We start from the raw sequence: 21169 nt of genomic DNA, 5'->3' as shown, positions 1-21169 counted from the left end.
CTCTTAAGAGACTTTCGCAACAAGACAAGATTGTCATTTGATCAGCTGAGTGGAATACTGAGAAACAACTCCAGCAGCCACGCTGGCTAACATACAATGCATCAGCTGTGTGGAAACAGCAATAAGGACCAGGCTGCAGGGCATTTCCTGTGGATTAGTGAGCGGGTGTGGTCCCTTAATTGCACCTCAGGCCATCTCCTCCCAGCTGGTCCTTAATCCCCAGGAAATGCCCTGCTCTTCAATTATTATTGTTTAAACAAATGCTGGTTTGAAACTATGTGCTAATGAAATTGCACAACACTTAAACTGCAGCCAAAGACCATTCCAAATGTTTTATTTGGGCAGGAAAGTGTTTGCCCACCATTTAAAAAACAAAAAAATCCAAATCCCTTTAGTCACAGAATACTTTGTATAGTATAAAGAAAAGTTCAGTTACATAACTATGATAACTTGTTTTTGCCATGAGATTGCAGGGCAGTATTGAGTTCTGTGCACATATATTTGGGGCCAAAAACCTATAAATGGGAATTCTTTGTTACTGCTGAGAATGTAGCTTCCTTGTACAGATAGCAGATATCCTAACGAATTAACAGATAAGTAGATTTCATATCTGCAATGATGACTTGCATTGGACTTAACTGCATATATTACCTATATTTGTGATATGAAATATTGCCCTACCTTAAACACCCTTCCCCCCAAAAAACAAAACAAAACTCAATATATATTTAGTAGGCAGATGTGGGTTTTCTACTGAAGGGAACATTTTTAGCTCATGATTTAGGTACAACATAGGTAATATTTTCTACATTTTAAAATGGATGCTTAAATTGCTAGTAATCTTATGTAACGCTTGCACATGTGCAAAATAGGTGCTTGTGGACCCATGTAACAAGTGATTAGTGGTGTGCATATGTGTGTTTAACAAGGAGAAACTGAGTGCTAATATTTGAAAATCTAGCATCTTAAATGCTTAGTGATGAAATATACAAGTGTATGGTGAGGTAATTTAAGCTCTCACTTGAGTAATGTGAGTTACACTATAGGATGTAGACAATAAATCCATCTGAAGTCTCCCAAAATGAAAGAGAGGGAGAGAATGTTCTCAGCAAACTGTCACTAAGATGCTTTAGCTTCATAAAATTAAAACCTCCCTAGAAAATGAGTAGCCCCTTTCAAGTCTTCTGCTCCACCAGCTGGTTCGCATTAGTCGCAGTCTAAGACTATGGCGGCAGAGCTGTGCCCCATATCACAGTGAGTTCAGGGGGGAGAGGCCTCTCATCAGAAGGGGTCAGACCTCACTTTTTACAGTATAAATACAAGTTCCCCATGAATAGCAGCACAGTCTTCCTTTCAAACGTTTCAAAACACCAAATGCGGACCGTGCTAAATTTACTTTGTTTTAAAACCAGGCATTTTTGTGGCAGAGGGGGGTAATGGAGGGGGAGAGAAAGGTGTTGACAATGCTGCACTGTATGTTGCAAGGGGATCTGTGCTACTGCTACCTAGGGAGAAAACCCCACTTTAGCTCTGCCATGGTTTGCTGCGGTAGAGACACTGTTGTTGACATTTGCATTCACATTCATGTTTTTTGTTGTTGTTGTTTGTTGTAACTTGGCCACAAAAGTGTACTCTTAAGCCTTTATTAAATGAGGTCTTCATGAACTTGGGAGGGAGATGTGATTGGGTATAGAGGGGAGGGGAAAAGATAGACATACAGATGGGTGATCATAATTTCGAGACTCTTTTTAAACCAGATATTAATTTAAAAAAATGGTTTGGAACACCCATCCCACCTGTCCTGGCCAGTGGCTGGAAGGATGATCTGTGGTGGGCACCAGGGTCAGTGGATGAGGTTTCAAGTTTGGGATTGGATGGGAGCAGATTCTCAAGGCTCAATGGAGAACAGGGAAAACCCCACTGCCAAAAACTAAGTTAAATTTAAAAATAGCAGTTTTTGTTGCGTCTTAGAATTTCTACAACCAGAAATAGTCATAAATTTTGAAGATGAATATTTGCTGTGGGTGGTGGCTGAGGTATCATCCGTTGAAATGTTCAGGAGAAGATAAGAGGAATCCCTCCAGAGACAAGGGTAGAGGAGGAATCTTCCAAGCCCGTCTATATATGAATGGCTGTTGTCACTATATTGTCTGTATACTAAGTAAGATGCAATAAAAATGGAAATTCACTTAGTTTGATTCTTAATGCTTTAAAAATATCTGCCCTCCTCTCAAAAAAGACTAGAGGCCTTTCTGGAAGATATGCTTTAGTCAAACATGAGTTATTTGGCTCAGTACAGGAGTAACTGGATGAAATTCCATGGCCTGTGTTATACCGGACGTCAGTCGAGATGATCTAATGGTTTCTTCTGGCCTAAAAATGTGTGAAATTATGGAAAATCCTATATCTAGTCTGCTAGCTGAGGAGCAGACAGCGGCACAGAATGGACATGATAGTTGAGCCCATATTCAATAGCTGGACTTGCTGAGCACAAGTCCTGCATGGTATCTGTGATGAGATTAATTAGGATCTTTGTAGGCTTTGGGCAGCAGCTCTGTTGAGAGATAAGAGGACCCAGCCGCTGGCTGAGCAGTAAGAACCATCCAAAGCTAATTTCAACTGGAGGTTGCTGTTTGTACATCTTAAGCTTAAGACGTAAGGTCCAGATTTTCAAAAGACAGCCCTTTGTCTTTTTGCAGGCACAGTTTGGCCTGGAAAAATTGCACTGGCAAACTTCATAAATATGCTATGAATTGTGTGAAACTTCAATAATCCTGGGAAAATATACAACAAATATTGAATAAATGGTTGGAACAGAATGTGGATTCTTCAGTGAATCAAAGGATTGTTCTCCTCGGGAACCCTCCAGAAGATGACTCTGCTGATCACAAACAGAAACTTCTGTTCTTTATAGATCTTTATATTCTTATTTCTTGTGTCTCATTCCCTGGTGGAAATCAGAAAAAGCTGTTCTGACAATATACAAATGGAATTCAGAAGTCTCACCATCCTCCATGACTTAGGAGTTAATTTAGACTGAGAAACAAGAAGATATTTTCCAAAAAGGCTGAATCCTGGAATAGGAACAATAGAATTTCACTGTATAAAGTTGAAGTGCAACTAGATGTAGTAAGTCTTTGTACATGACTTCTCCTATACTAATTTCAGTATTAAAAAATGCCTGTATTTTTTTCTGTGACCGAGATGAATTGTGGCTATAAATACTAGCATGTGGACTGTTCACTGATTTGCAAGCACAGATTGGGTCATCACCTCTCCAAGTGGTTACATTTGCTCTTGCAAAAAGAAAGGCTTGTCTGAGGCTAGTCTGAAAACCTGGTATTTGGTGTACTAGAACCTAACTACTGTGTTGCTTATGGCATCTCAGAATGTAACACTCCTAGATAAGAATTCGGTTTATATATTACAGGGGAATGTGGTGTTTAAATTCTTCGTTTTCCAGGAAACTGTTGACAATAGACAATTATTAGAACAGGGATCTACACATGCAAAATAGTGTTGGCTTGACACATTGAAGTCCTGGATGTTTGAAGTCCAAGTTGGCACTTGATCCTCAGCACCTGTTCAGTTTCTTCCTGTCAATAGCATAGGCAAAGGTTGGGAACCCACCTTACTTCTGAGTTTCCAGGCTCTTGTCAGTTTGTGTTATGCTCACCTTTTTATTTTCAGCTTTAAGATTTGGTTTTAGTTGGCAAGTGCCATTAAAGGGACATCTGACTTACTTCCCCCCTGATCATCAGGACCCAGGCAGCCCAGTTCACTTAATTCTTCCCATCACAAAGCAGTTTCTAATGCAGAGAAGAGTGTCTGGAAGCTCCTACACCTGATCACAAGGCATGTTGACTGTGCCTAGGCACCATAACCAATGAGTACTTTAGAAATGCAGATATAGTTCGAATTTCCCAGGATTTAGATTAAAAATGCTGTTAATTCATTGGACCAAAGCAATAGAATTCTGTATTGACCATCCATATTTACTCTTGCATATATATGCAGCTTTAAAATTAAAAAGAAATTGGAAGAATTCTAAGGTATATAGCACTTCAAAGATTTATGCTGAGATTCCTTTCTATGAATCTATACTGTTGTTTCTATTGCAATCTGAATTACAAACCAAATTATTTCATATACCCTAAAGGAAACAATACATCTTTGCTTCCAGAAGATCTTAGGTCTCAATTCCCCATTTCTAGTGAGCAATGGAACTATGTATAACTGATAAAAAGAAGGCCAGGAAAAGGGCATATTTTTCCAAGGGCTAATAGAAATATATTTAATGCTAAGAGGTGAATACATACTTGAATCAGCTCACATCCAAAATTCATATTACAGCTTGAAAAGACACCAAACTGCAGGATTTTAAGAGTTGTTACTCAATTTCCAAAATTTAATTTCTGGTGGCAGAATTAAATTACATGGAGTATCTTGCACCTCTTGGGTCATTTGCCAAAAAAGAAAAACAAATCAGAATATAGTATCAATACCTGAATGAGGAATGGGCATCTAGTTTTGAAATTATCGATTATTCTTTCATGTGCATTTGACATCACAGTAGAAAACAGGGTTTAGTCCACAGTTGCATCATTAACCCAGTCTACAAGCACATGGTACAAAGTGATGCAACAGAAGCAGAAGACAGCGTTGTAAGCCATGAAACTCTGTAGCTCTGCAGTCATTATGCATGAGGACTTTTGGTATTCCAAAGATCTTACTGCGAGTTCATCTGCAATCAGAATTCCTTCACGAGGTGTTCCTGACTTCGACTAAGTCTACAGTGAGATTTAAGATGGGAGTGATGGTGTATGCTTTGGGGGTGGAGGGCATTGTTTTGTTTGGGGGGAGGGGTTTTTTTTGCAACAGAGTATGTTGTGTACCAAAAATAACTTAGTGGGAGGGAAGAAAGAGGAGAAAGATAATGAAGATAAGGAAGCTTTTCTTGGTTACTCACCTTAATTTTAGGCTTGCATAGAATATTCTGAAAGTTACACAAGGTTCATTGAATACTTGACTTGGAACCCTAACAATGCTTTCATAAAAATGTTTATCAAGTAAAGGGAATTTTAACATAGTCTAGATAAAATTATATATAAAAAACTACATTAAGAAACATTAAGGTTGCAAGGTCATGTACTCAAGTTAGAAAATGTCAGATTTACGGTGGCCTGTGTAATCTTAATTCTTCCCTCTTGTGCTCCGTCCATTCTGCGTACTGAATGAGGCAGGGATCCTGTGGGAAAAAATGTTATCGTGTGATTATAGGCTATCACACTGCATCTGGACAAAGGGGCTCAACATGTGTTTGCACAGACAAGTAGATCTGCTATTACCTAACTTTCAAATGCTACAACCGAAATAATGTTCTTTAAGGTCTTTTTTTTTTTAAAGAGGGAAAATAATGTAATTTTCTGGAGCGTTTTTTAAAGGAAAAAGATAAAAACTAACTACATTATATACCACTATAACATACCTCATTCCAATCCCATGATAGATTTATCAGCAGCATTTGAACCCTGAAACTTCAGCACTGAAGCACAGACTGCTACCACTTGACCTATAGGATTAACTACACTAGCTGATAGAAAGAGAAGACTGTTATCCTAGAAGGAGGATGGCCCACTAGGTCCAGGTGCTGGGTCCAGGGCTGGGAGAGCCTGTTCTCACTTTCTTCTCCTCCTTGCCCCCATAAATTAGGGGAACTCCTACTCCATGTGGTGCCCCCAAGGGGAAGGGGCCATTGGGTACAATCTTGTGTTTGCAGGGCGCCTGGCTAGGTTCCAATCCCATGTGGTGCCCCCAGAAAATGGTGGGCAACCTAAATATAGGGTTTGTTACCAGCTCCTGGATAACATTCATGCCTGTTATGCACCACATAAAGTTTAGATGGTGTAACTAGATTTTAGTGCCGGCTGAAGGTATCTGATAGAGAGCCCTTGAAACTGAGGGCTTCTCACCACAAGACAGGTACAGCACAGTTAGTGGCAATACATGTTTATTTCATGTTGTCCTACTCAACTTGACCATGCAAGGGACCACCACTAGGATGAAAGGGTTATTTAGTATTTGGTTCCTCTGCTGAGATGTCCAACAAGAGGTCTTTGATGGTGGAGATTGTGATGTGGAATTGTACTGAATTCAGCTAAGTTTTTTTGCAGCATTGTCTACTACTTGCTCAAAAAGAAAAGGAGTACTTGTGGCACCTTAGAGACTAACCAATTTATTTGAGCATGAGCTTTTGTGAGCTACAGCTCACTTCATCCGATGAAAGCTCATGCTCAGATAAATTGGTTAGTCTCTAAGGTGCCACAAGTACTCCTTTTCTTTTTGCGAATACAGACTAACACGGCTGTTACTCTGATACTTGCTCAAAAAGTTTCCTTGTGATGCATTTTTAAAGAAAATGTAACTTTGTTTCCTATGGTACCTGCACCGGCCACCTATAAAGCTGGTTAGAGTGAACGTTTTCTCAGAAATAATATAGGGGACACTTTCTCAGCACCAGACTCCGGTTAGTGAATGCAGGCAATCTAGGAACTTTCAAACCCTTAAAATGAATTGAGTCATGTGGAGCAGGTCACCTATAAAAAGGAAAAGGAAGATAAAAGCCAAACCCTTACAGCAGTCTTGTTCATCATGCTTTACAGCCATGGGTGAGTAATGAATTATGGGTCACAGACCCAAAGCAGCATAAGAAGGAGATTTTGGTCCAGAAACGTTGTACAATGAAATATGTCCTAAGTAGTCACCCAAATGACCAGCAAAAATCAGTCAGCCTAGTAGAGATGGTTTCTAAACCAAAGGTTGAACAAAATCATAGTGGAAATCCCATGGGTATATTTTAAATTGGTGGCATAAAACAGGGTATTCTACAGGAGGTATTTGTTGGTGCAAGATTCATTGTGTTTCTAAAAGAGCAGTATGCTTTAGCAGAAGCTACTGCAGTAAAATGCTACAGTGCTATTGTGCAGAGCCACTCTTTCCATATAGGTTTTTACAATGTGTTCTTCTCAGTAGTATCCAAGTCCTTCCAGATGGAAATACAGGGCAGGCTGTTTGGTGGAAGGAATCATTATGCCTAATGGCAAACAGTTGAGCAGTGTGACACAGCGTACATATGGGCTGAGTTTATCTTCTCCTTTAGCAGGTCAGATACTCACTTGAAATACCTTCACAGCTGACAGCAGTGTAACATTTTATGAGATTCCTTGCCCAATAAATGCAGGCAGATGTCATAGGATTTAGAATCTTACAAGGCACTGGAGTATTGTTGGTGGGGGGTAATTTTGACAGGTGCTTAACCTCTATCTAAAAAAGTATCAGCTTGGAGAAGGCAATATTTACTGCAGGAAACATTAGATTGTCAGAGAGGTTAAATGCTGTAAAAAACCTTCTGAATGACCACCGAAGTCACCCGCCAGATGTTGGCCATAGAATAGAGTAATGCAAACACTACTGGGAGTTATGCTGGTACTTTTCCTTGCATCGCTGACTGCCAGCACTGTTCCCTGTAGGAGCAACAGCTTTTTAATGTAAGTCTGAACAACATGTTTTGTGTAGAACAGCCCATGCCACGTTGTGCAGGGTTATAAAACCTGGTGTGTCACTATTTCATGGGACATTTAGTTTATTAGTATTAGGAGATTATAAAAAAAAATCCTTTCAGAGATCTTTCATTGGAACTGATCATTTGTGAACTGGAAGAATCAGTGGATCATCATTTTGTTTCTATCTTTTCAACCACTTCTGCAAGTTGTCACCACCATAACATCAGCCACCACTCAAGGCGGCCACGGGTAGTCTAGATATTGTGCACCCTTTGGGTGTTCCTGGACTCCTCACTGCTACTGTATACCAAAATAGTTAGGTCTGTGAAAAATGCCATGTTCCAGACTTACATCTCTTCAGACTTGGCCATCTACATTCTTGTGGCACTTGATTGTTTCAGTGTATTCAGTTCTAGAATGAAAGCATGAACTAGAAAAAGCTCCTGTTAGTTCCGAGGGTAGCAGCTCACGTACTCACCAACAGAGCCCACCGAGAGAACATCTCCATGGTGCTCTCCTCCCTACGTTGGTCCCCACGGACTGTCAAGTTCAAGGTCATAGCCCTAATCTTCAGAACCCTCTGTGGGACTGCCCCACATTACCCAACAGGTCACATCATTTGCAATAACTGTAGCATCCCATGACAGCTACATTCCTCTGAAACAATGGAACTCTCAGCAGCATGAGTGAGCCATGTAAGTGCAGAGACAGAGTTTTCTTGATAGTGCCTGGGTGGAACTCACTCCCGAAAACATTGAGAACAGCCATCAATCTCATTGCCAAACTTGCTTTGTCATCCTTACTTTCCCGAGTGGAAAAGGGATGGAAAAAACCCACCATTAAGGAGATGGGGTAGGGAGAGAAACTGAGAACTTTGTAACATCTAACACATAGAATTTGTTAGGCATTCCAGCACTACCAGGAGTGCAGTATAGAGAGATTGCAAAAAAGATTGGGCAGTTTACTGTGGTCTTTGGATTTCAAGAAGCTATTGGAGGTAAGGAGGTGAGGAGTTAGGCACAGGAGAGAAGAAAGGAGACATTTTATAAGTGAAGAAAGCATAGGAAAATAAACAATATTGCTGGTGGTTTTATTGAAATAGAAATTAGATGAATGCAGTAGTAAATTAGGTCCAAGGACTGCATTTCTCTCCACAGGGATCAGTGCAGGGCAGCTGGTTACCGGCAGACTTTCCAAAGAGGACCAAAGCAGCAGAAGAGGTGTATGGGCAGGGCCCACTGACAGCCTGTCTGAAACCTTGTTGGGGCTGTCTTGAGGGGCAAAGGCCACAATTAACTTCTCAAAGCCTAGGGCTGAATCCATTAATGACTGAAAGGGAGAGCTAAAGGACTACTACTAGAGGGCCTTACTTTTTTTTTTTTTTTTTTGCAAGTTCACAGCTGCCAAGTTTTGTGCAGATTCATATGGGACATTTTGTGCCTATTTATTTGCAAGCATGCAAATTACTCATTAAAATTTACATGTTTGTAACTGACCATAAACTTCGGCTTAAAGTCATTGTTCCCTGCCCCAGATGCTGGTGCGGGAAGGACAAAACCTGGCAGCTCTAGCAGGTCCTGAAGGATGTCTGGGGAGTAGGTGGGCATTGGTGAGAGCTTTCAGAGGACAGGGGAGTACCAGAATAGCTGCGCTTGTGTAATGTCCACGAGGGCTGGGAGATAGCTCTAGGGTAGTTAGATTTGCGGGTGTAACTGGAGGGGGAAACTGGATTTGTGAGTGTTGGCAGGGCTGGGGGGAGAAGAGACAAGCTCAGTGGCTGGGACTAGAGATTGTGGGAGGGAGAAGCTGCCTAGAGTTAAGTTTGGGGGGTTGTTCAGGGTGTCTGGGGAAGCTGGGAAGAGGTAGGTGGGGTTTGTGGGATGTCTAGGGAGGGAGCTGGATGGCTGGGTGAGAAGCTGGAGACAGCTGGGTCTATGGGGGTACCTGGGAAGATGGGGGTAGCCGGGTGGGGTGGCTGTGGGCTGGGTGGAATCTGGGACTTGCTGAAGGGGTCAAATTGGTGGCTGTGGGAGGGAGCCTGGGGCCAGTACTGGGTGCCCCTCGCCACCTGTCCCTGTCTCCACTTGCTGTTGCTGCCACCTGGCTGCCCTCCCAGCTGCTCTTTCCCCACTTATTTCTTATAAGGGGCGCAGCAAGACAGAAGCCATTTGTGTGCCTGCTCAGCAGGTGCCCCAGCAGCCCCAACGGTAGACTATTTCTGCAATCCAGCTGCATGTGTGACATTCAGTCTGTGGGAATGCGTGGGGATTTCTGCATGCGTGAGTGTCGCATGAGGTACGGGACACCTGGCAGGCCTGCAAGTTGCCCTGTCAGCTTGGGGTCTGAAAGCTCAGTATGAAAGCTTTTTCTCAGCAGTTACTTGCAGCCCCGATCCGGCTCAGGCACAAATGAAACTGTATCTGAAAATGGCCCACATTTTTTAAATCTATTTTAATTTTTTAAAAATAGAGGAATAGCAAAGGGAATCCATTTACCCTGAGGGACAGGCTATAACATTAATAAACTCACTAAAGTTTCACTTTGAGTGTTGCCCTTGTGCACTCCAATGTATCCCTCTTCTCCCCATCACAAGAAAGTCTATGGCACTGGATCTACGGAGAGATTTTTTTTTTTTACAGAGCATGCACAGCTGTTGTATGGTGTCTTTGCATTTGTGTTCGCTTGTGCTAGATGTACTCGGTGGGAACATTTACTGTACAGTATGTCTGAAGAACTGTTCTCTTCTAGAATCCAGGTTGTTTTATTACCAGCTAAATGTTCTTTAAGCGACCTGTGAATGAGGGCATTGTGACATTTAGCAACTGATTTGATTGAACACAGATGTGAACTACACTCCATATGGAGAAGATGCCAAGGGCGAGATTCTGGGCTGTGTTTCTGATTTAAAAGTGGGGAGTTCAAATGCAAGCTGGGAGACACGGATCCAGCAAGGTAGATAAATGTTGCTCACTCACTCATCCATGATACAGTAAATATATCCATTAGGTGAGAGAGAAACTCTGAAAGGGAGAAGTACTGAATAAATGTGCACTTAATTATTTGTGTTTCCGTGTTATAGAATGGTAGTATTATTATTAGGAATGGCTGAGGATTTCAGTGTACAACATGACTTGCTGTATTACTCCCTTCCTCCACCATATAGCAATCCTAGACCTTAGTAAATCAGGTACTGGAGGACTAAGGAGTCATAGGAAAGCTTTGGTGTTTTAATACAGCTTCAGGAAGTGCCTCCTCTTGGTATTTCCTATAGATGGACGGGAGCTATAGAGTTTGGCTCGAATTTCACAGTGTGACAACTTGGTGGAGTTTGGCTCCAGATTTTTGATTTGGGCCCATCTTGGTTACTTTCAGGTACACTATTAAAGATCAGCCAATTGCCATTAGCTCAAGGTTGGGATGTTGTGCCATCCATTAGGAGCATCTAAAAGCAATAGCCCTACACATCAGGGCAGCATCAGTTCAGAGATGAGAGAGCCCAGGCATTCCAAATATGGGACACATCCCAAGGACTCCAGAGACCTCCCCTTTCTCCGCCCACACACACACAACCTAAACTTTTCAGAAGCTGCTCAAGCCCATCGCTGGTTATCGAAGCACATCCTACCACCTGGGAAAGAGTTTGACATAAGTGGACAGGTGGCAGGAAACAACAGGAATGGAAGGGAGGTGCTTGATAATGGCTGGGTGAAGGGTGTCATTTGACAGTGTCACTACTGGAACTTTTTGAGAATTTTTTGACTTTTTTTTGTGGAAAATGAAGTTTCCACAAAATCAAAACTGTCTGTGGCAAATGTTTGATTTTACTGAACTTTTTCAGTTTTCAGTCAGGAAAAACTGAAACAAAATATTTGGGGTTGGGTTCACCATTAGTCTGTGTTCTTGTGAACCGCTGCAGTGCCTTGTGCCCACTGCCCTCCATCTCCTCGCTGGGCTGGGCTCTCTGGCCAGACTGCATCTTCCATGATGCAGCACAACAGTTTAACCAGAAAGAAAACCACCAAAAAAAAAATTATGGGAAATGTAGTCTGGCTAGGGAGCCCAGCCCATAGGTGAGAATGGGAGCAGGAGCCATTTGAACTACAACTCCCACAGCAGCTTAGAAGAACACAGAGTAATGTTGAACCAAGCTGAAATTAAATGTGTCTACACTTTTTATCCAAATCTTTGAGAACTTTCCATTTCATAAACGTTTTTGATATTTCAAGTCTTTATTGTGAATCAGCGGAATGGAAATTTTGATTATTTATTTTTTTGTTAGCAATGGTCACAAGAGCATTGCCAGGTGTATCTAATGATGGAGCCAGCTCTTTCTGCAGCCCCAGTTGTAGGGTGTCAGGAGAAGACTCTGCTCAGTGGGCATCTGCAGAGCACCCACTGGGTCCTTTACCCATACAGCGTGATACGCATGATAGGAGAGGAAGCAGGATGGTTAACTTTGGTCTAATTAAGACAACGATGCGCAAGAGTTTAGGAATGGAATACAGAGCTAATTCGCTGGTTCAAATCCAGCCCACTGACTGAAAGACACCACCCAGTGAAAATCTGTTTGGTGGCATATGTGCAATGAGATGATGAGTCTTGGTCCAGTTCCCAGTAGACAGGTGTCAATTCTGCCTCCCCAACAATTGGCAGTAACTGCCTGTGATACAGCATGGCCAGAAGGCAGCAGGAGAGTGATATAGGAGAGATGTGTAAGTCCCAGGATGAGGAGAAGCCTTATTCCCTGTAGAGGGAAGAAAGGTTTCTATAGATTAATTAAAAGCACCTGAAGCTAGTCAACTGATAAAACCCCCCTGCTTCAATCAGCCAAAAACAGGAGTTGGAGCAGAGAGCAGTTTGAAGGAATTGGAGCAGAGGAGAGTTTGGAGAAGTGCCGTGACTGGCTAGAAGACCAGGATCCTAGGTAAAGAGACACCCGGCTTGTGCAGAGAGAGAGAGGGCAGGAAGCCCCACAAGCTGAAGAGCAGGAGAGTGAAGTAGCCCAGGGGAAGGAAGCACTAGTTCAAGTGGTTTACCACTATCCCTAGGGCCCCTGGGCTGGGACCCGGAATAGAGGGCGGGCCCGGGTCCCTCCCTCTCCACTACCCTTCTCTGGATTACTAGTGGGACAGTAAATATCCTAATTCAGGGGCAGGAAACTGTGCCCTGAACCCCCACCCAAGAAGAGGAAGCGCGGGACCCATCATAATCGTACTGGCAATTTGCCACACTGCCCTTGTTGGCAGTCTCAGTGAAGAGGCTGAGTATTGAATGGTTAATGGAGACTGAACTCCTTTCTCCAAGAGGTGGATGCTTCTAGTCACGGTTGGGACACATTGACAAGAGACAGTGTATGTATGTGGGAAGTGTTCATTGCCTCTACCCTGCATTCATTTCTCCAGATTTATCAATGTAGCATCTTTCTGCCTTCCCTAAATTCACTAAAGGATAAAATTACAGAATTAGAAAGTGTGTTTTCCTTTCAAGTTTTCCCTTTTAAAATCCCATGGGAAATGGAGCAGCATTGTACACATCTGGGAAGAGAGCTTGTTAAGATACTCTTATGTGCAGAATATTTTTGTGGTTTTGAGCACAGATTTCCTCAAAGAGACATTAACTCTCCACCACTTTTCTTTTTGCACTATACTGTTTTTGGAGTAGTTTAATCGATAGTGTAGAATCCAGTCTTGAATTTGATAGGAGGCTACGAAGCTCAACCCTCCCACACACTACTCCTGCAATTCCCCTCCAGATACACGCACAAACACACACTTTGATTACACAGCAGGTGCAAAGTTCAATGCAAGTTCATTCCCATATTACATATTGACTTTTAATTACCTCTAATCATTTGGAAAACCAGAAAGATACAGTATCATCTGCAAGTAGCACAGCAATAAACATGTTCTCATCACAGTTTACACATGGAGCATGAGTCCCTCGAGCTAACTCATCCCCCTCCTGACAGCTTTAATAAAGGATGATGGATTGTTTTAAACTGACAGCTGAGGAAGATCAAACATTCCCTCCTGTATTGTTTTGAGCTCCGGTGTACAAGAGCTGTTTTGTGTTCTGTGAAAGTTGTATTTGCCTGTAAGCATCGGGGATCTGTTACTCTCTTTCACACTTTGTTCAGAGATGCTTAGTTACTAGGGGAATCTGTTCATCCTGTTTTTAAAAAGTGTGCAAAGAAGAAATGACAAAACTAAGTGTGGGATGAATGTCTAGCTGAGGGTGCTGTAGTACAGAAATGCTCTTCCAGGCTGCTACAGAAGGGCTGGCTTGACCATTTTGGGAGGGAAGGATCGGACAGTGAGTTGTCACGTCCTCCAGAACCACTAGTAGCAGGTGAAATTTGCTCATGTGACGCTTCCTCTTCCAATGCCACCAGAGCATGACTCTCTGGCTCAGACCCCAGCAGTGGACATGGAGCATTTACACAAACTGAGGATCTGGACCACTGAGCGTATCCAAGGACCCACACAATTACCAGCACTGCTTGTTTGAAAACCAGGCCTGGCCTATTAATCTCTTGGATTTTGATTTATCCACTGACATTCTTTCTGGGTAGGGGTAGACCTGTTTCACCAGAAAACAAAAAAAGCTGTTAATACCTGCAGGTTCTTTTTGATGTATTTCTCTGGCATCTGAACCCTCTGGTGTGCGTGTGTGTAATAATGTGGGATGGTCCCCAGATGAAGAAATGACAGAGTCTGGCATTCTACAGGGGGCTGCACTGAAAGAAAACTTTAGCTCTTGATCAGCCCATCCTCCCTCCCCTCCTCCTCCCACTTTTTTTTGTAAGGCTTTTAAAGGCTACATGTGGCGACAAATTAGTTCTGAAGACAGATCCTCCTCCTTGTTTCTTTCTGGCATGAGATTTATTTCTCACTGCATGTGCTTTTGTGACTGCACTTGGCGGGCTGCAGTTTGTTCAGCTGTCCATTCCTCAGCTAATCTAGGGTCTTAAAATAAAAACAAACAAGTCAATCTTTGGAGAAAGGACACCACGTGAAGACATTAGAGGCATTTGTTTCCAACTTCTGGTTAGAGCAGCACTGGGCATATATATATATATATATGAGAGAGAAATTCACATGGCACTAGCCAGAGTACGAAAAATGACGCTCTTATGTGTATCTGCAATTAGGGTCCTCAGGTTCTAGTCTAATAAAACAAAGGGGGTGATTGAATGATGCCCAGCCAAGGACCACAGTGACAAGCTGCCAGGAGCACAAAATAACATCTAGCTTGCAGATCACAGCTGCCCTCATCACTAATATGAAGTTGAGGCTGCCACAGAGATAATAGGTCACAAAAGGTAATGCTTTTGTGGAGGCTGGCTGGAGGTTTCCATCAAGATGGAGCACTATATGTTCTTTAGATTGCCTCTCTGTGTTAGACAGGAGGGTAGTTTACAAGCAGAATTGGGCCCAGCTCTGGGAGCAAGCACTGCTTCACAAATTAGGGGACAAAACACATGGTTCTGAGCTATTGTCGCACTACACAAGCTGAAGGAAGAAGAGCTTTCAGGATGTGGTTCTCCAATCGTTTGAAGAGGGAACTCCTGAAGCTGAAACTTTGTAGACTGCAGTTAATATAACAGTCTAGACATTTCCAGGGGGGAGGATCTAGGGGATGGGAAGCTTCAGGATATTCTGTTTCTGCACCACGACCAATTCCCCCTCCTGTCCTTGTGCTGTGAATTCTCAATCCTCCCCTCACCCCATCCCTGCACACAATGTCCTGCAGTGCAGATGCAGTAGCTCTTCCCCCCAGAAGCAGATGCAAATATCAACCCGAGGAAACTATGCAAGGGTGATATGAGGCATCCATCCCTCTTCTTAATAACATCAGGACTAAGCAGTGCCAATGCTTCCAGTCCCTGCATTGCCAGGAAACTTGACAATGAAATTCTAACCCTGGAAAGAGGCATGTAGGTCCAAATTTTCAAACTTCATGTGTACTTGGTTTACCAAAACATATATTTGCAGGGCATATGGCTTGCACCTGAAGTCTTTGTTTGCACAAACAACTGATGGGATGTACAATTGCAGGTATTTACGTGGATGAAAAGATGTAAACTCTAGAGGCACAGTGTAGGAAGACATTTGGAAAGTTCTGTGCTAATGTATCTTGAAAAATACAAATCATGTTTCACAAGGACCCATGTTGCAAGCTTGTTTTCAGCCAACTTTTCCAGCTTTAGCATGTGGCTACTTCCTGGCTCCATTACATATTTTTAAAATGGATTTTGCGGTTACCTTTGAATTCAGCAGTGGCCCAAATCTTGGCATTAGAAGCAATTCCCTAGCTTTCTTGACTTGCCACATACTGTTTTGTAGGATAAATGTATTATTCCTACCGTTGTGTGACTGTCGATGTAAGCATATTCTGTTACATTGATATTTAGGAAATCTGTTATACGTAAATGTGATATTATTTTTCACAGGCACATCAGGGATTTACCAAGGAGCCAATGGCCTGACCAATTCTGCAGGATTCAGCACTGTTCATCAGGTACAGCCTCAGTAGTTATTTCCAATGTCCCTTATTTTAAAGACCAAGATCTTCCAGATCAGAGAGACTGCCACAATTTTCACATGTATTTAAGGAGGCTAATAGTATATGTAGTCACAGAAACCACCTATTTCCATGGATACCTGGCCTGGTGATTGACCTAACATCTGGCCTTTTGTGTTTTAAATAAATGGATACATATATGCACAGCAATGGCTCAGCAGGGATCTTTGCAACAGAGCCCTGCCAAAACTGTATGTCTCTCCCCTGGCGTTCTCTGACCTGGGCAGTTGTTGGGCTGCAATGCTGAAAGCATTTCAGAATTCTTATGGGGAGCCCATGGTATCATATGATAGCTTTCTTAAAAGCAGTGTCTTTCCATCAGCTATAGAGAGCTCCCCCTTTGTACCCTTTCCTCTGGTCTCTTGGCTTTAGGTAATAAATATGAATAAACAATCTGAAAGTGTCATACACAGACTCTGATGAATACTGAGCTATCTAAGCCATCCATACTCTTCCTTATCTGAGTGTACACCTGTCTGTGAGCTTCACATTTGTTCACATTTGTTGGCACCTTTATATAGTGTGTGTGTATTATATAAGGCACAGCCACAATAAGAAAATTCAGGCTGCTTAATAGCCAGTTGCTCAGTTTGTCTGGGCCAAACATGAAGACATTGTCCTTAGCAAGTCACCTTGCAAGACCAAGGAACAGTAAATTCCAATTTCCTCCCTGCAAGGAGTTGATAGTGGCTCTTGTATTTCTGAAAACAATAGTGGGTTGTTTCTTTGTTTCATATTCTGCTGAAAGACACTATGGTCAGTAAAGGCCCAGAGACATGCACCTGATTGAAGTTTGAAGGTGACGTGCAAAAGGGAAAAATAATTGGGCTCGTGTCTTCTTTTTTTAATGATGGGATAAAAAAGACCTTAAGAAAAAGGAAAAAAGCCTTAGTTTTCTTTTCAGCTTTATTTTGTATTGGAAACTCAGGTCTGTTTGCCCTTGAGGACTCTCAGGTGACTGAGAACTAGTGGAATTATCACATCAGCCTAAAACACGATTAGTTGAGGGAGGGAGGGATTTTTAGTTAACACCTATTTAAAATCAATGTCACGTGAACATTTCTGAGAATGCCTCTTTGTTAAAAATTCAGTATTCCACCCCTTAAGTTAAAGAGTGAGAGCTCACAAGATACATCTGAGACCCTTACCCTGTCCTGCACAACAGCCAGAGAAGATTGGGTTTGACATTCTTGCTATTTCTGAAGTAAAAAAAAATGTTTTTTTTTGACAAATATTTAAAACAAAAAAATTCCATCTTTCGTTATATGTCATGAAGAAACAAAAATGGGCAAAGACTTAAAGTTTTTTAAAAAAAACCTTGGTATGCCACCTTGATCCTGTGATTTATTTTTTCAGGGTTGAAATACCCAAAGCAGAACTATTGTTTAAATTAAAAATAAAAGTATGGTGTTTTTAAATAGCTTTACCTGAGTTTGGAACCCTCATCAGCTCTCCCAACATGAGGGCTACAGCGGCGATAAACAGTCAAACACTACCAGCAACCACCCCAGTGTGTTAGACTGTGGCTTGGACGTCACTGGTATCTGCATCCCCGTACCATAAGTGCATGCAGACTGCTTTGTCACGCCATTCTGATCAATTGATGTGAATATGCTAGGATCTGAAATTTACAACAGCAACAAAATATCATGTTTTGAAGTGCCCAGAGAGGAATAATCTTGTGTATTTCAATATCCCACCTCCTCACAGGAAAGGAGCAGATAGGCAGAATGGAGGGAGGCTATGAAGGGCATGTGTGCTCCTGAAAAGCAAAACACAGCTGGAAGGTATTATTTTAGATCTCCTGGCCTTGATGCTGTCCATTTAATTAATTTATATGTCTTATTAAATCCTAGAGTGTGGTAAGTAGTATACAGTACACTCATCCCTCACAGAGAGGCCCTGCAACTTTAGTGGAGAGCCTAGAAATGTGCTGTATGCTGAACTCAGCAAAGGGACTTATTATTGTGATACTTTTGCGATGGGCCTGATCCAGCTCCTACTGAATCAGTCAATGGACGCTTCCCATTAACTTCAGGCCTAAGATTGCTTAAAATGTTTCTCCCAGGATTGAGTTCCAGTGAGGTATATTGGGATTAATCCTCCTTTCCCCCCTGCTCCCCGCCCCAGCAAAGATCATCTGCACCTCTTATGTAAAAAGAAAAGGAGTACGTGTGGCACCTTAGAGACTAACCAATTTATTTGAGCGTAAGCTTTCGTGAGCTACAGCTCACTTCATCGGATGCATACTGTGGAAAATACAGAAGACGTTTTTATACACACAAACCATGAAAAAATGGGTGATTATTTGTAGTGATAATTAGTCTCTAAGGTGCCACAAGTACTCCTTTTCTTTTTGCAAATACAGACTAACACGGCTGTTACTCTGAAACCTCTTATGTAGTTAACTTACCTTTGGGAAGGGGAGATTGTTTAGGGATTCATTCACTAACTAAACCGTTTGGGAAACACTTCAAAATATTTTCTAGACATTTCTGTGTGGCTTAGTGGATAGAACACTAGACTGGGACTCAGGAGCCCTGGGCTCTATTCCTGGCTCTGCCCCTGGCCTGTTTGGTAAACTTGGGCAAATCACATCACCTCTGTGCCTCAGTTTCCCCATCTGTAAAATGGGGATAATAATGGTACCCTCCTTTGTAAAGTGCTTAGAGATTTACTGATAAAAGCGCTCTATAAAGCGGAGTATTATTTTTTTCATTTTGTCACCCGTTCTACAGCTGATCAAAAACGTTGATAACAGGTAGAGGAAAATTGCAAATATTTTTGTGATTTCCCCACTCCGTATTTTTCACCTGTTCTTTTAGTCACTTTTGTGCTTAGAACTGCTTACAGTGGCCATCTGTTGCATCTCAGTCCCTTTGGAAACAGTAGTTCACATCACTCCCCTGCATAAAATTGCTGTACCCTGTGCTCAGAAAGGGCCAGCCATGGTGAACAAATCCCACAGAAAAAGGCAGGGCTTGTTATGACTCTTCTCTCCTTGTAAATTCTGCTGATGCAAATGAAGCAGAACTAGACATGGGCGAAGCAGAAATACCTACCAGAGTGACCTGAACAAGAGTCTTTGGAAAAAGTGTGCCCAGATCCCACAACTCTTGAAGGTATCTGCCATGTGCTTTACCTTACCCACTTGTCTGTGTAGTAAAAGCCTGTGATGCAGGAGGATTACTCATGTCTCTTTTCCCCCAAAGGAATACTCGTCCTATCCAAGCTTTCCTCAAAGCCAGTACTCTCAGTATTACACCTCTTCCTACAACTCTCCTTATGTATCGGCGAATAGCATCAGTCCATCAGCCATCCCGACATCCACATACTCTCTCCAAGAGTCTTCACACAACATCACCAGTCAAAGCACAGAATCACTGTCTGGTAGGTGGATACATTATATTACGTAAAACCAGTTCACTGTTTTACAGGCTCAATCATCTGTGGGCACAAATAATACAACTTTGCTGTCTGATTTGTGAGCGTATAAATTTACACCAACAAATTAAAGTTCATGGCAAAGTTCTGTTACTTACACCAGCAATTTTGCATATGTCCTTTGTGGGGGCAAAGGCTGATGACATTACAACTGCAGGCACAAATTTAGAGAACAATTCAGAAAATGTAGGTGCTGTATAAGCCATGTTCTTTTCATGAGTATTTCTTGATTGCTTCCTATAGCCCAAATGTGTTCCTGGTGTGAGTGGTCTCACACCTTCAAATAAAAGATGGTTTAGAAAGGGAAAATGTTATTAATCACGACTTTTAAACAGGCTAATGTGTTAACAGATAGTTTTTATTAGTGATGAGCCCAACCCAAAATCTATATCCAAACTCACGCAAAATCTAAAAAGTTCCTAACTTTGCAGCCTCCTTCTCGTTTTTAGCTAATTTCTAGCCACTAAACATAACATCCGACTTCGTAAGTATGTTAAAAGGAATTCAAGTGATTCTCTCTTAAAAAAAATCAAGAGAAAACAGGTTGTGTTAAATGTCAATTATGAATTCCACATATGGCATCAATACCTTTGAAATTATCTCGACTCTCCTGGAGTGCTTACTTTTGAGACTTTGAGGGCTCAAGCGATCTATGGAATTACTGACAGATCATTATCCTCCTATGTACTGTCTGAATACAGCTTTCAGATGTCACTTTTCCACTAAAGTTTTCATTGGCATGCAATAACATTTATATAAAATACCACATAATTTGTGGATGATCACAATATACCGCCCATTGTATGGTCTGCTGACTTATGGAACAAATCCGAACATCTGTGGTTGTTCAAAAAGAAAAATAAACTAATATTGCTTTTAAAAAGTGATCGCAGATTGCTCTAAAAGCAGTTGGAGGATTTTCTGTTCCTTAGATCTTATCTCAGTCTACTTGAGAAACAGTGATTTCAAAGAGACTTCTTAGGAACAACCCAAACTCTCCTTAAGAAGAGTGCGTCTCTACCAGGAGGATTGAGAGGCTACAAATTAGCAAGGTGAAAAGAAAAATGTTTGAAAAGGATTTGTAATTTAACGTAAGTGATATCTAGAGAGTTTTATGAAAGTGAATCCTATTAATTGATGCTTTACACAGTGACCTTCACCTTTGGTTTATTATTCTCAAGTGTTTCTAAACTGCTGTACCTTCTGTCCTCTGATAAACAGCTAAACTGGATTAAAACACACATGTATTTGGGAATATTCTAGAGCTGGGTTTTGTAAACAATTTTTTGTTGTTGAAAAATGGCCTTTTTAATCATGAAAATTCACTTAAAAAAATTCATGTTTTGAAATTTTGCTTTTTTTACTTCCCCATTTCCAATAAAAAAGGGAGAAAGGAAACCCCAGAATACTAAAAAAAACCCCTGATTTTAAAAAATATGAAAATTTTCAAAAAAATGAAATCTGTTGGTTTTTTTTTTAAACTTTAAAATATATTTTCTTAAATGTTTGTGAAATGTTTCTATTGTTTGACCCACTCAAACACAAACCTTTGGAACAAACTTTTTTTTTTTAAGAGGCTT

General features: G+C 41.5%; 1 protein-coding gene across 5 annotated transcripts in view; it reads left to right on the top strand.

The window, feature by feature from the left end:
- EYA2 (EYA transcriptional coactivator and phosphatase 2) overlaps positions 1 to 21169 on the top strand; it is a 154891-nt gene that overhangs the window by 76559 nt on the left and 57163 nt on the right. For all 5 annotated transcript variants that reach the window (XM_074970087.1, XM_074970084.1, XM_074970083.1 and 2 more), the window contains 2 exons: positions 16015 to 16082; positions 19358 to 19535. In XM_074970087.1, the coding sequence (XP_074826188.1) occupies positions 16015 to 16082; positions 19358 to 19535 (246 nt within the window). The remainder of the gene's footprint in view (positions 1 to 16014; positions 16083 to 19357; positions 19536 to 21169) is intronic.

Source organism: Natator depressus, chromosome 13 (assembly GCF_965152275.1).
Source record: "Natator depressus isolate rNatDep1 chromosome 13, rNatDep2.hap1, whole genome shotgun sequence".
Taxonomy (NCBI): Eukaryota; Metazoa; Chordata; order Testudines; family Cheloniidae; genus Natator; species Natator depressus.
Note: the sequence above shows the minus strand (reverse complement) of the source record. Positions and strands in the feature narration are given on the sequence as shown.